This window comes from Rattus norvegicus, chromosome 19 (genome assembly GCF_021556685.1).
Source record: "Rattus norvegicus strain SHRSP/BbbUtx chromosome 19, alternate assembly SHRSP_T2T, whole genome shotgun sequence".
NCBI lineage: Eukaryota > Metazoa > Chordata > Mammalia > Rodentia > Muridae > Rattus > Rattus norvegicus.
The window spans coordinates 48,432,171-48,445,783 of record NC_141552.1 but is presented as its reverse complement, the minus strand read 5'-3'; the positions used below and the strand labels follow the sequence as shown (position 1 = coordinate 48,445,783).

The window sequence follows — 13,613 nt, the reverse complement described above, 5'->3', positions numbered from 1 at the left end:
ACATTTATTATCAACTGACATATTTATGTTAACTTACTATCTTATCTTTTTTTAAAAGATGTATTATTTTATATATGTGAGTAGACTGTCACTCTCTTCAGACACACCAGAAAAGGGCATCAGATCCCATTAACAGATGGTTGTGAGCCACCATGTGTTTGCTGGGAGTTGAACTCAGAACTTTTGAAAGAGCAGTCAGTGCTCTTAACTGCTGAGCCAACTCTCCAGCTCCTACTATTTTATCTTGTTAGCATAAAAGCAGAGATTTAAAATTTATGATCAAATATATGTGGAATTTGAGTTTGAGCTTACTTTATCTCAGAACTAGAATAACATCTGGCACATAATAGGTGTTCAAGGAGTTTTTTTTTTTAAATAAATTAATAGTTGAAGACTAGTCTCTATAACTTACCCTGAAACCACTTGTTTTTGAAGAGTAAATTTTCATTCTAAATTCACCTAGAGAGACGTTCTTGTTATCTCCCCCCAACCCCATGCATATGGACATCCACATATGATCATCTATAAGGAGACCAGAGGTTCATGATGGGGACAAGAGAATTAGATGCAGCTGGCAGTAAGTCATGAGATGTTGCTTAACTAAAACAACATGCACTTGTGAGACTCATACTTCTATTTTCCTCTGACTTACCCATTATGTTACACCCACACCCTCCAGATTTCTTGACATTCCATGGGAGTTTAAAGAGACTTGCAAACTGGCAGGAAGCCATTACCTGAACTGAGCTTCAATGGCCTTCCTGTGCTGCAGTCAGGGTTTGACAGGGATGTTAGCAGGTCTCCACAGGAAAGGGATGAAGCGGCCTTTTTATCATTGGAAGGCTTTGTGCTGTATTCTCGATAGTACTTGCCTTTTTGAGGCCTTTTGACAAGACTTCCGTGCAGGCAAAGAGTTTGAGAATAATGATTATCATAATGGTCCAGACAAACACCAGAAGGTAATTGGCAGGGAAGGATCTGGTTAGAATCACCCACATCCAGACGTTTACCCAAAGAGGCATCATGGGTACACGGATAGGCATCAGGTTTTGGTATCAAGTCCTTTACTGGAGAAGAACCTGAAGACTTAGTGTCTAAAAAAGATACTCGGTATCCATCTCTTGTCATCTTCTCTGGAGATCGGACTGTGCCCTGATGAGGCGAGTAATGCCTGAGTTCCAATCCTCACCAAGGGAAACAAAACAAAACAGGATGAGAGTTTATCTTGGCCCCGCCAGGCTTCTCTGTTCAGCAGACAGGAGACGGTATTGGAAGAGGAGGTTCTTATTCTAGCCACAATCGAAAGCCTTCCACAGGGACGATGACAACAGGACATGGGGGATGCTTTGTAAACAACAAATGATCTGTATCATTCTGGAGACAAACTTCATGTGAATAGAATGTGAAGAATAGAGTGTGCTCTCTTAAATAATAATTTCAGACCTGTCTATGTACTGGCTTTGCTCTTTTATTTTTCCTTTTGTCTTTTGAAACAAGGTCTGCCTGTGTACCTCAGACTGGCCTGGAAATCACAACCTTCCTGCATCTTCCGTTTCCCAAGTGCTTCCGTTACAGATGCATGTTACCACGCATGACTTCTAGATAATTTTATATAAAAAGTGGGTGGACTTCCACATGACAAGAGACATGGCTTTGTGTATTCAGTTTATAGACAATAGTTGGTCTATGATTTTATAGCGTCCTTGCCTTCGTTCACCCTTAAAACTCCACCCAGAGGGGTTGGGGATTTAGCTCAGTGGTAGAGCGCTTGCCTAGCAAGTGCAAGGCCCTGGGTTCGGTCCCCAGCTCCGAAGAAAAGAAAAGGAAAAAAAAAGGAAAAAAAAAACTCCACCCAGAGGTTTTAGTTCACTCACTGGGAACTGATACCTAAGCCAGTTAAACAGTAGGGAATGCAAAATGTATGAAAATCCCCAGCCTAGGTGCTAACCTGATTCTAAAGCATTTATCTCAGCTCTATTTGCTATGCAATACATCTCACAGTTTAGCAAGTAGGACACCAGAGAAAGGAGCAGGTTCTGTGCTCCTTGATACGTTCAGAGTTTCTTATGCTTGAAGGGCTACCTTAGGAATAGGATATGTTATTTCTGAGTTAGTCACATTAACTCCTCTAACCCTGATAGTCCTAAGGACCTATAGACCAGCAATATTTTACCCACGGTCAACATACATAGCATGGTAAAGGCCACAGAAGAGTATCTTTATTTAGGTAACAAGAATAACTTAGGCACAATAAATTGGTTTTTTTAAGGTAATGGCAAATTAGATACTTTAGACGATCTTTCTGTTGTAACCATGTAAAGATATGGGATGGTATCTATCAGACAAAGAGCTGAAAAGACAGTGAGGACATTCTAGGCCCAGATTAGGAAACAAACAAAAACTTTAAAGGTATAGGAAATCACTTTACCCAGTTATTTTAAGGTAAAAAGGACAAAAGTCCAGGTTCTCCCCAAGCTGTGAGATGTGACAACTGCATCCCATAGCTCATGCACATGAGAGCGCGCGCGCGCACACACACACACACACACACACACACACACACACACACACACACACACTGTAAGAAGAAAATGTGTGTAAGATATAGTGTTAAGGGTAAAGATAAGATGGAAATAAGGCCTCTCTGATAATGACTTGTGCTGGGATTAAAGCCGCCCCAGCCTGTTCTGGAAAAGGCAAACACGTATAAGACTAATAAGATTGTTCATATAATTATTAAAATATAAGAGCAAGCAAACACCCAAAAGAAACAAAAACCAAAGTATTATCATGAATGAAAAACAGTAGAAAAAATATAGACCTACAAAGGTCTGATGTTATAATATATACCATATAGATATAAGACACCTGTGTTCCTTCTGTTTAAGGAAATATAAAACAAACTTACATTTTCCTTAGAAAAGGTGACCCAGACCAAATAAAACATATAGAACAGAGAAGAAAAATATTTGGAATTAAGAATTTAGCCCACAGATTTAATAGTGGATTAGACATAGCTAAGAGAATGTTAATAAAATGAAGGGTGGGCTTTTTGTGTGATGTTGGTGATAGCGCAGGCCTTTGATGCCAGCACTCAGAAGGGAAAGGCGGGTAGATCTCTGAGTTCAAGAACAGCCTGAACTACAGAGTGAGTTCCAGGACAGTCAGGACTACACAAAGAAATGCTGTCTCCAAACACAAAACAAAACAAAACTCAATCAACAACAACAAAGGAAGGTGGACCAGAAGGATTACTCAGAATGTTAAACAAACAAAAAAGATGAAAAATATAAAAGATTAAGAGAAAAAGAAGCTGGGCACATTGGAGCACACATTTACTCCCAGTGTAAAGGCAGAGGCAGGAGGATCTCTATGAGTTTGAGGCCAGTCTGATCTACAGAGTGAGTTCCAGGACAGCCAGAGCTACACAGTAAGATTCTGTCTTGAAACCACCTCTGGTAGGGGTGGGGAGAAAGAGAGAGAGAACGAACTCTTTGATATATTTGTTTAATTAGAATTCTAAAAGAATAAGAAGAGTGTACAAACCATAGTTATGTTTTTTAGAACCAATGAGTTCAGTTCATGAATTTGAGAAGCATAATAGACACCAACAAACAGGGCAAATAACAAAAATATGGACATCACAGTGAAACTGCATAGAACCAAAGTCCTGAAAGCACCCAAGAGGAAAAAGTCTCCAGCTAGCCTCTCAAATCACCCAGAGAAGAAATGGTACACTGGAATCATGGCACCCAGAGAAGAAATGGTACACTAGAATCATGGCACCCAGAGAAGAAATGGTACACTGGGATCATGGCACCCAGAGAAGAAATGGTACACTGGGATCATGGCACCCAGAGAAGAAATGGTACACTGGGATCATGGCACCCAGAGAAGAAATGGTACACTGGGATCATGGCGCTGCTCTGAAAGAAGTATCCCCCAGTGTAGGACACTACTTGCACCCAAAATCCCCTTCAAGAATAATGGTGAACTGGAAGCATTAAACCAACAAACAAAACAGACTTCACCAACAGGCCACACAAAGGATGTATCTACCATAAGCTGAGGAAAGGGTCTCAGAATGGTTAGGGTGCCTGAGCTAAAGAAAGAAATAAAAACAAAGATAAATTTAAATGGAAATGGTATTAAAAAATCTTGTGGTGTTTAGAAGTATGAAGACTAGAAGTCTATTAGGAACTCACTGGGGACTGTAGCTTAGAGCACTTGAGCAGCACATAGGAAATCTTAGGCTCAACTCATGAAAGCAGAAAAAAAGTCTGTAGGAGAAATACCTTTTGTGGGATGGGGAACTAGAAGGAGAAAAGTTCTTTATGGCCTTTAAATTACATTTCTAAAAGAAAATGTAAAAGAAGAAAAAATTAAGCTATCGACTATTTTTAGATTATAAGTTAAAATATATTGTCATTTGGGGATAATACTAAAAGTACACAAGGTATAATAAAATCTGGTAGAGAGAAAGAGAGAATAAATTAGAGAAATAAGAAAGAAATCTGAAGTGAAACATTCACTCTTTAAGCAGAAGAGACTCAGCTCTGAAAGCTTCTGAGCTAGTCCCTGGGAAAACAGAAGAGTCAGCTGACCAGAAGGTACAGGGCTGCCATGTCATCTTGTTAATCTTATCCCATCCAGACCTCTCTGAATACCCAGTGAGCAAAATATTTACCATCTTCCTGGTGGAGGTCACTTGTCTCCCTTCTTGTTGCTTCCTGCATCTAAAAAAAAGTTTGAAATTTTAGGAAGAAAGGCTCTGTGAGTGTTCAGACACAAGTTCCCTGGACTGGGCGTTCAGTGTCTTTTCCTGTTACCAAGCACACGTATCCCAGGAGGCAGGGAAACAGACCTTCCATCAGGGGTCCAAGGTTGAGCCCATTTTAAAACAGTTACAACACAAGGAGGTTTCAGAGTTGCTTTAGAGCTGGGAAGGAGACACCTTGAAAACACAAACACTGCAATGCTGTATTTTGTCTGTATACAATTTAGTTAAGAATACGTTTCCATTTTTAGCGTGAAGTGAGAGATGAGAGGGAGTGTGGGGTGCACATATGAGTTACTGATCAAAGGTTGATGTTGGGTATCTTCCTTTATTACTCTGCAACCTTAATTTTTGAGCCAGGGCCTCTCATTAAACCTGTAGCTCATCTATTCCATTAGTCTGGCTGGCCAGTGAGCCCTGGGATCCACCTGTGCCACCTCAACTGTTCTCGGCTTTTACACAGGAATCCGAATCCAGCTCCTCAGCTTGTCCAGTAAATCCTTTACCTGCTGAGCCATCTCTCCACCCATCGCTGCCTTCCAATTTTATCTTTTCTATTTATTTCATATTTCTGGTATAGTTGGGCACTAGCTACAGGAGCGAAAAAGAATTTTTGTTCATTCTTCTTTTCCCCAGGGTGACAGGGAGTGCCCTGGCTGGCCTGGAGCTCCCTGTATAATCAGGATAGACTACAATCCTGCTTCTGCCTCCTCAGTGCTGAGATTACAGCTCTGTGCCCATTGTGCCGAGCAACTGTTGGAGCTTTAAGAAGCTGTAAATTAATCTGAGGCATAACAAGGCAAGAGCTGAAGCAAAAAAGAAAGCAATTTAATATGTACTTTAAAAAAAACTTAAAAATATTGGCGGGTTGGGGATTTAGCTCAGTGGTAGAGTGCTTGCCTAGCAAGCGCAAGGCCCTGGGTTCGGTCCCCAGCTCCGAAAAAAAGGAAAAAGAAAAAAAATATTTGCTATCTTGGCTAGGGCTATACCTCCCTTGTACTATCTGTACTAGCATGCCCAAGGTCTTGGATTCTATTCCAGCATATACTGGCACCCACATATACAATTAGGTAGCAAAAAAAAAAAAGAAGAAGAAGAAGAATAAAAGAAAAAGAAGAATTTACACTTCTTTATGCTAAACTTTAGGATTATAGTAAGTTATTCAATTCCTTTTTTTTCTTCTTTAAGGATTAATGAGAGGGTATTTTTGTTTGTTTTTAACTGTGAAGTACTAATTAATTATAAATTGGAATAGACATTCTTTCTGCTTTCTTTAAATATATAGATGGTTCAGTGGTTAAGAGATTGTTCTTCCTGAGGTCCTGAGTTCAAATCCCAGCAACCACCTGGTGACTCACAATCATCTGTAATGAGATCTGATGCCCTCTTCTGGTGTGTCTGAAGACAGTAACAGTGTATATAATAAATAAATCGTTTTTTAAAAAAAGTTTAAAAAATAGCAAGATAAAAAAAAAAGGAAAGAAATGGTAACTGAGATAGTTCCCTAGCACCCAAGTAGGATTTCTAAAAACAAAGAAACAAGTTCTAACTGCCTTTAGAACCAGAAGGCTTTATAACACACCCATACTGAAAAGCCCTCACTATTTCTCTGCTAAAGCTGCACTTTAGCTGACCATTCACATCTTCACTAATCCTCCCTCTGCCTGACAGATAATTACAAAATTATCAAAAAAAGGGGGGGAAGCCACCAGTCATATTTGTCATAATATTCTTAGGTCATATTTGCTTACACAGGATATCTTTAATAAAATGATTACATGACTTCACCTTTCATCCCCCTCCAAAAACTTGGTGGGGGGTGTTTGTTTCTTTCAATACAGGATTTCTCCTAGTAGCCTTGACTGTCCTGAAACTTACTCTGAACTCAGCGATCCTCCTGCCTCTGCCTCCCAGTGCACGACCACTGTCCCACTGAAAAACTGTTATTTTTAATTTTTTCTAAATCTTGCATTCTCTCTAATTTCTCATTGCATATTACTCCTTGCCACATTACCCCTTTTCTCTGTCTGTTACACAGAAGAGGCTGCTTTGGGGAAAGCCACCTTGGTAGGTTAGACTTTGAATTAAAAAAAGGTAGAGGGAGAAAATTTGAGAGGTCAGAGAACAGGAGATGGAGGCACTTGGTAAAGAGAAGGAATTTTATAACCAGCTCCGAACTGTTAAACAGGGATGCATTTTTACATGTATAAATAAAGACAACATTATATTATTAGTATTAGTATTAGTATCAGTTATTCAGCAGGAGAGTGAATATATTACCTGTGTCTCCAGTGGAAAAACGTCTAATTTCTGAGCTGGTGTGCCACTGCCCTGGGTTGCACAAATGCTTGCTAGGGAATCCTTTATTTCCCGGTTGGGGAAGGAAATAAAAAGTCCTTTGTTTGAGTCTATATTAAAAGAAAAAGAATACAGTGAAGTTCCAACACAGTTCAAAGGTAGCATGTCATATATGGAGGGGAAGTCACAAGACTAGGGGTTAATTCATGGTGTCACCAATTAGAAACCATGTGAACTTGGGCAGATTGCTTCAGCTCTCTGGATTTTCTCGTTTTGTTAGTTCAACACTGATAATGAAACTTATACTGGGGCTGGAGAGATGGCTCAGTGGTTAGGAGCACTGACTGCCCTACCAGAGGTCCTGAGTTCAAATCCCAGCAACCACATGGTGACTCATAACCATCTGTAATGAGATCTGACGCCCTCTTCTGGTGTCTCTGAAGACAGCTACAGTGTACTTACAGATAATAAGTAAATAAGTAACAAATAAATAGATAAATCTTAAAAAAAAAAAGAAACTTATACTGCGTGTCTTTCAGCATCGAAGGGAGACAAAAACAAGACCATGGGTATGAAATGGTCTCATAAGTTTTGAAGTGTTCTGTAGACATTCAGAAGTAGAATAGTATTTTGCATATTTCCCATTGAGTAAATGATGAAGCCTAACATCAATTCAACAATCTCCTTCCACAGGAGACACTGAGAATAGACTCTGGCTCTATACACATCTCCAAGACTCTAATCAGACAACCCTGATTTGTCCTTTCAAGACTGGCTCTTTCTGCCTTGATTTCCTCATTTGTAAAAAGAGAATAATATCTAATCAGAACCTATTTCTTACACATGATTAGAGAAATAACTTAAAAATGAAAAGGAAAATATAAAACCTCTAGTGGTAGGCACTCTGGAAGTTCCGAATTGAACTAGATGGCACACAGCTGTGACCCCAGTAGGGGAAAGGCTGGAGCAAGAAGATCCCAAGCATGTTCTTCATAAGTTCAAGGGCAGCCTCTACTTTCTGGAGGAACTTTTGAAAATAAGAACTTTGCATTGGTTTAGGAAAATTCTTTTTGGCAGGATTGTGCAAGAACCTTTCAAAATCTTGGTCTTCTTCAAACCCTCCACAGTCTGAGCCCTTGGCCAAGCGCTAGCATAACCCCTGGGATTAATGATAACTAAGTCATCCAAAATCAGAATATCTTAACTCCAGTCTCTGTCACTCTCAATTGGCCTCTCTCCTTTTAAAGGTAGGATGTCACATAGCCCAGGCTGGCCACCAACTCATTCTGTAGCTGAAGCTGACCTTGAACTTCTGGTCCTCTTGTTTCTATCTCCCAGGTTTTGGGATTGGAGGAGTATATCATGATACCTGGGTTTATTCTGACCTTCCTCCCTCCCTCTTTCCCTCCTTCCCTCCTCCCCTCCCTCCCTCCCTCTTTTTCTCCCTTTCTCTCCTTTTTCCTACCTCTCTCCTCAAGACAGAGTTTTCTCTGTGTTAATCCTGGCCTTGAATTCAGAGGTCTGCCCGCCTCTGCCACTGGAGTGCTGGGACTAAAGGCATTCACCACCACTACTGGGCTCTGATCTCTGTTTATGATGTTCAGCTCTGAATTTCCTGAATAGAGTTCCCCATAAAAGCACAAAGCAGTATTTTCTAAGTCAAACTTACTGTCTTCACTTCCAAGACGACCCCTGTTAGCACCTCTCCAGTCTGAGCACTGGCATCCCCCCTCCAGCAACCCTCAAAAGAAAAGCTTATTCTTAGATTCTTGCCCTGAAAATCTCTCTCAGCCATCAAATTCTACAGACTCCCTCTTCTTGGGGTGAGATAAGTTTTATTTTAATTGAGATGGAATTACTGCTGCTTTCATCCTTTTACAGAATACAACCCAGTGACTTAGTATGTTCACAAAGGTGACCGACTACCACCATGATCTCAGTCCAGAACACTTCCTTACTCTAAAAAGAAATCCCATACTTGTCGTGTTCAATTCTCCCTCTCCTGCTATTCCCTCAAAACCTTCAATACTCTTTCAGTCTATATAAGCTTGCCTGAATGCATACAAATATGGCCTTCTGACTATGGCCTTCCCTTAGCATGATGGTTTCAAGGTATAGTCTGTACATCTCAGCACGTCATTCTTTTCAGGGCTGAATACTATTCTTTTTGTTTTGTTTGTTTTTAGATTTTTTTTGTTTTTAACAATTCTTTATTTTTATTTTATTTGCATTGCTGGTTTTCCTGCATGTATGTCTGTGTAAGGGTGCTGGATCCCTTGAAACTGGAATTTTAGAGAGTTATGATCTGCCATGTGGGTGCTGGGAATTGAACCCCGGTCCTCAGGAAGAGCAGTCAGTGCTCTTAACTGCTGAGCCATCTCTCCAGTACCGAATACTACTCTTTATATGGATATACCATACTTTGTTTTTATTTCTCTCAGGAAACAGAATTAGAGTGGTATTTCTGGTACCTCTATGTTTAACTTCCTAAAGGAATTGCTAAACTACTTTCCAAAGATGTACAATTTTATCCTCCTATTAGCAATATGTGAGGGATCAAAGGCCCCACATCCTTGCTTCAGTGAATATCTGTCCTTTGGAGTCTTGGAATCCTAGTGTGTATGAAGTGCTTATAAATTTGCACTTCCCTGATGCTTAGTTGTGTTGAATATTTCATGTGCTTGTTGGTCAGTTGCTTAAGATGTTTGAGAAGCATCTTTTTAAATCCTTTGCCCGTATTTCAGCCCACTTGTTCATCTTTAGAGAGATGTTGTACTGTTTGTGTGGTTGTGTGGGTGTCCAGATGAGCATGTGGTGGCCAGTGGGCAGATTCTGGGCGTTGGTTCTCACCTTCCTCTTGTTGAGAGGCAGGGTCTCTCCTTTATCCTGCTGAGCTGCTGTAAACACGACACTCAAACTTCCAAGGGATCACCCTGTCTTCAGCAATCATGCTGAACTGCAGGTGTGTGCTCCAGTGCTTGTTTTTCCTGGTTCTAGAGACTGAACTCAGGTTGTCAGGCTTTGCAGCTGATGCCGCTACCCACTGGGCCATCTCCCTAGTGCCAAGTTGCTCGTCGTTTTGTTACTGAGTTGTAAGAGCTCTCTGTATAAGATGGATGCTAGCGGGGCTGGGGATTTAGCTCAGTGGTAGAGCGCTTACCTAGGAAGTGCAAGGCCCTGGGTTCGGTCCCCAGCTCTGAAAAAAAAAAAGAACCAAAAAAAAAAATGGATGCTAGCTAGACCCTTGACAGATATGATTTTCAATTCCCCCATCTATTGTGGGTTCTCTACTTTCTAGATAGGGTCTCATGTATCTACGTATCTTCTAGATACGTAGCTCAGGCTAGCCTAATGATCCTCCTGCCTTATCATCTAAAGTTCTAGAATTACAAGTGTGAGTTACCATGCCCAGCTGCTGTAGTACTTTTTAAATTTGTAATGTTTTACTTATTTATTATGTGTGTGAATGCATGAATTCCATGGCATACATGTGCAGATCAAGGACAATTTAGGGGAAGTTGGCTTTTTCTTCTACCAAGTGGGTCCCAGGGACAAAACTTGGGTCATCATGTGTCTTCTTTATCTGCTGAGCCACCTTGCCTGTCCTGCTATGTTCTTGAACAAAAAAACTCCAGTAATTTATTCTGACACAATTATGGCTAAATTTTACACAGTGCCATATCAGGAAAAATTAGGAAAAGTAACAGTTTGCATTCTTAAGATACGTTTTTAAAAATCTTACACTTTTTTCTTCAGATAGAAACTATGTTGAATACTTAATGCCTAAAACAAGTACAGTTGTGACAGTGATATCCAGCCCATTTTCACACCCCATATCAAGGTAACAGGAACACTTTGACTTCACGATTCTGGGATGGAGGCAAGAACTAATAGTTGACTGCTTCAGCTGCCAGCAATCACTTCATGTTTGACCAAAATCCATAAGAGGATGAAATAGAAATGTATTGCCCAGATCACCAACAGGGAAGGACTTGCTGTCCAGCTATGGAAAGGCACCTCAGCTGTTTGCTCTTCAAGGTCCATAGACACTCTGTCTCCTCAAACTTTTGTCCCCTTCCTCTCACTGTAAAACTTCAATAAACACCTTATTGAATTCCAAATAAAAAAAACTAAAAGCAGAAATAACAGGAGGGAGCCTGGAGAGATGGTTCAGGGTTAATAGCACTTGCTGTTCTTGTAGAGGACCTGGGTTCAGTTTCTAGTACCCATATGAAGGCTCATAGCTACCTGTTACTTCAGTATCTGGGATCTGATTCCCTCTTCTGGCCTGTGTGGGTACTGCATGTGTGTAATATACATGCATGCATACTAAAGTCATACACATACAATTACAATAAATAGCTGGGTGGTGGTGGTGCACATCTTTAACCCTAGCACTTGGGAGGCAGAGGCAGGTGGATCTCTGTAAGTTCAACTAGCTGGAACAGAGTGAGTTCCAGGACAGTCAGGGTTGTACAGAGGAACCCTGTCTCAAAAAACAAACAAATCTTAAAAAAAAAAAGTTACTTGTGTTCCACTAGTCCATAAAATAAATGAAACTGAGCAATTTTCTTTGGTTTACTAAGTCCTAATAAAAATGTAATTCCCAACTTAAAATATGCAATAATATTCACATTAAAAGACAATGGTAAAGAAAATGAGTATTTTCCCACCACAAGACTGCCATGAATTGTACCTTCAGTGTCCGTGTACTTTTTTTTCTTTTCTTTTTTTCGGAGCTGGGGACTGAACCCAGGACCCTAGCAAGCGCTCTACCACTGAGCTAAATCCCCAACCCCGTCCGTGTACTTTTTATCTTTTCAATACCTCTTGAATATTTTATTCATAAATTCAAATCTTGTTAAATTTAACTTCTGTAACAAAACTTCACAGGCAAAAAAGGTCTCAACATTTGTATCCAGGTTTCCTTTCATCCTTGAGGATTTCATCTCAAGTCCCATCACTGCTGCTCTGTTCAGATGGGTCCTCTCTTGACTGAATTTAGCTTCAGTTTCTCTCTAGAGACACATCCAATCATGCCTCTTCCTTGAAAGAAATTGCTACCCATTTTCTCATGAGTATAAAAAGGAACACAATTACTAGTAAAGGGACTCTTTGCAATTTGGTTTTTGTGCCAGTCACAAGTTGCGTTGCTGTTCTTATCTGTCACACCTCTATTTGGTGACCTGACAGACCAGAGTTTCCTGCCTCACTTCTCAGATCTGGGTTTGCAGCTTCTTTTCTCTTGGACAACTCTTTCTTCTCAGCTATGCCCATAGAGAGCTTGCTCAAGCACTTCTCATCTAGTGAGACCTTTTCCAGGCCCCCAGTCAGCATCTGAGCACTCTACTTCCTTCTCCCTTTGCTGTCTTTGTCACAATGGTGTTCTTGACTCGACCTGACCTATGAACTAATTAGATATGATAAATCACTCTGGACTGGGAGCGCAGGAAGATTTGACACTGTCGTGTCATTTCCTTGATAACCTAACACAAGTTCTGTCCAGTAGGCACACAGAGCTAAATTGCTCTCCTTTGGACTGTAGCAGAGATCAGTAGTTACCCCTATATTTATACTACTCTTAAAATTTCCTGATTCCACATTAAGCCTTGAAGGACTCTTTCTATAGGAAAGAGAAATGAACTTCTGTCTTGTTTAAGCCGGCATTTTAAGAAGTCTTTGCTATTTGCTGCTGGCATTTATCCATGTAAAACTCCATCAAGGCCAAATTGAGATGTCAAGAATCAACAAGTTGAAACGGGATGGGTTTTAATGAGTTATAAAGAAGGTCTTGGAGCTTCTGAGATGACTAAGAGGGTCAGGCACCTGCTGCCAAGCCTGACCACCTGAGTTAATTCCTGGGACCCACATGGTCTCGCTATGTATTCTGACTGGTCTAGAAATCACTGTATAGAACAGATTGGTCTCAAACATACAGAGATCCTCCATTTCTGCCTCTTGCATTCTGGGATTTATGGCATGTGCCACCCACCTGGCATACATTCTCTTTAATAAGGTATCCATTGTTCTTTATAATCTGATCAGGTTCTACCCAACCACATTTTCACTAATGTTGTTCATGCCAGTCAAAGTGTGCTGCTCATCCTTTTAGGGCCTTTCAAGCTTCTAGACACCTCTAGTCACTGTTGCCTGTAAAGCTCTAGTGTAACTCCAATGGTTTACTTGGTAATTATTCAAGTAACTGAAGATAAGGAGAGCTGAGCATATTAGCACACACCTCTAAACACAGCATTCAGGGGGCAGAGGCAGGCAGACCTCTGAGATAGGGGCTACATAGTAAAACTCTGAAACCCTGTTTCCAAAACAAAACAAAACAAAACAAACAAACAAACAACAACAACAGCAAAAGACCCTAACTCAAAACAAAATCTATACAAGGATGTTTATAGCAGTTTTTTCATTATAATTTCAAAATTTAGACGCAATCAAGATATCCTTCAGAAGTTGAGTTTACTAAGTAAACTATAAGTCAATGGATCACTTAATTCAGTATTAAGAAATGAGCTAACAACCCACA

At 40.4% G+C, this 13,613-nt stretch overlaps 1 protein-coding gene across 21 annotated transcripts in view; it reads right to left on the bottom strand.

The window, feature by feature from the left end:
• Positions 1-13,613, bottom strand: part of Lrrc36 (leucine rich repeat containing 36) — a 68,272-nt gene that overhangs the window by 30,692 nt on the left and 23,967 nt on the right. For 17 of the 21 annotated variants that reach the window (XR_015643413.1, XR_015643412.1, XR_015643411.1 and 14 more), the window contains 3 exons: positions 7,058-7,185; positions 4,688-4,736; positions 738-1,184 (listed from right to left, as the gene is read on the bottom strand). Coding sequence is in view for 17 of the 21 variants with exons in the window: in XM_087594846.1 (XP_087450972.1) it covers positions 738-1,184; positions 4,688-4,736; positions 7,058-7,185 (624 nt within the window). In the remaining 4 variants the exon portion in view is untranslated. The remainder of the gene's footprint in view (positions 1-737; positions 1,185-4,687; positions 4,737-7,057; positions 7,186-13,613) is intronic. The other 4 variants (XM_087594849.1, XM_087594845.1, XM_087594852.1 and 1 more) reach the window with 1 other exon arrangement.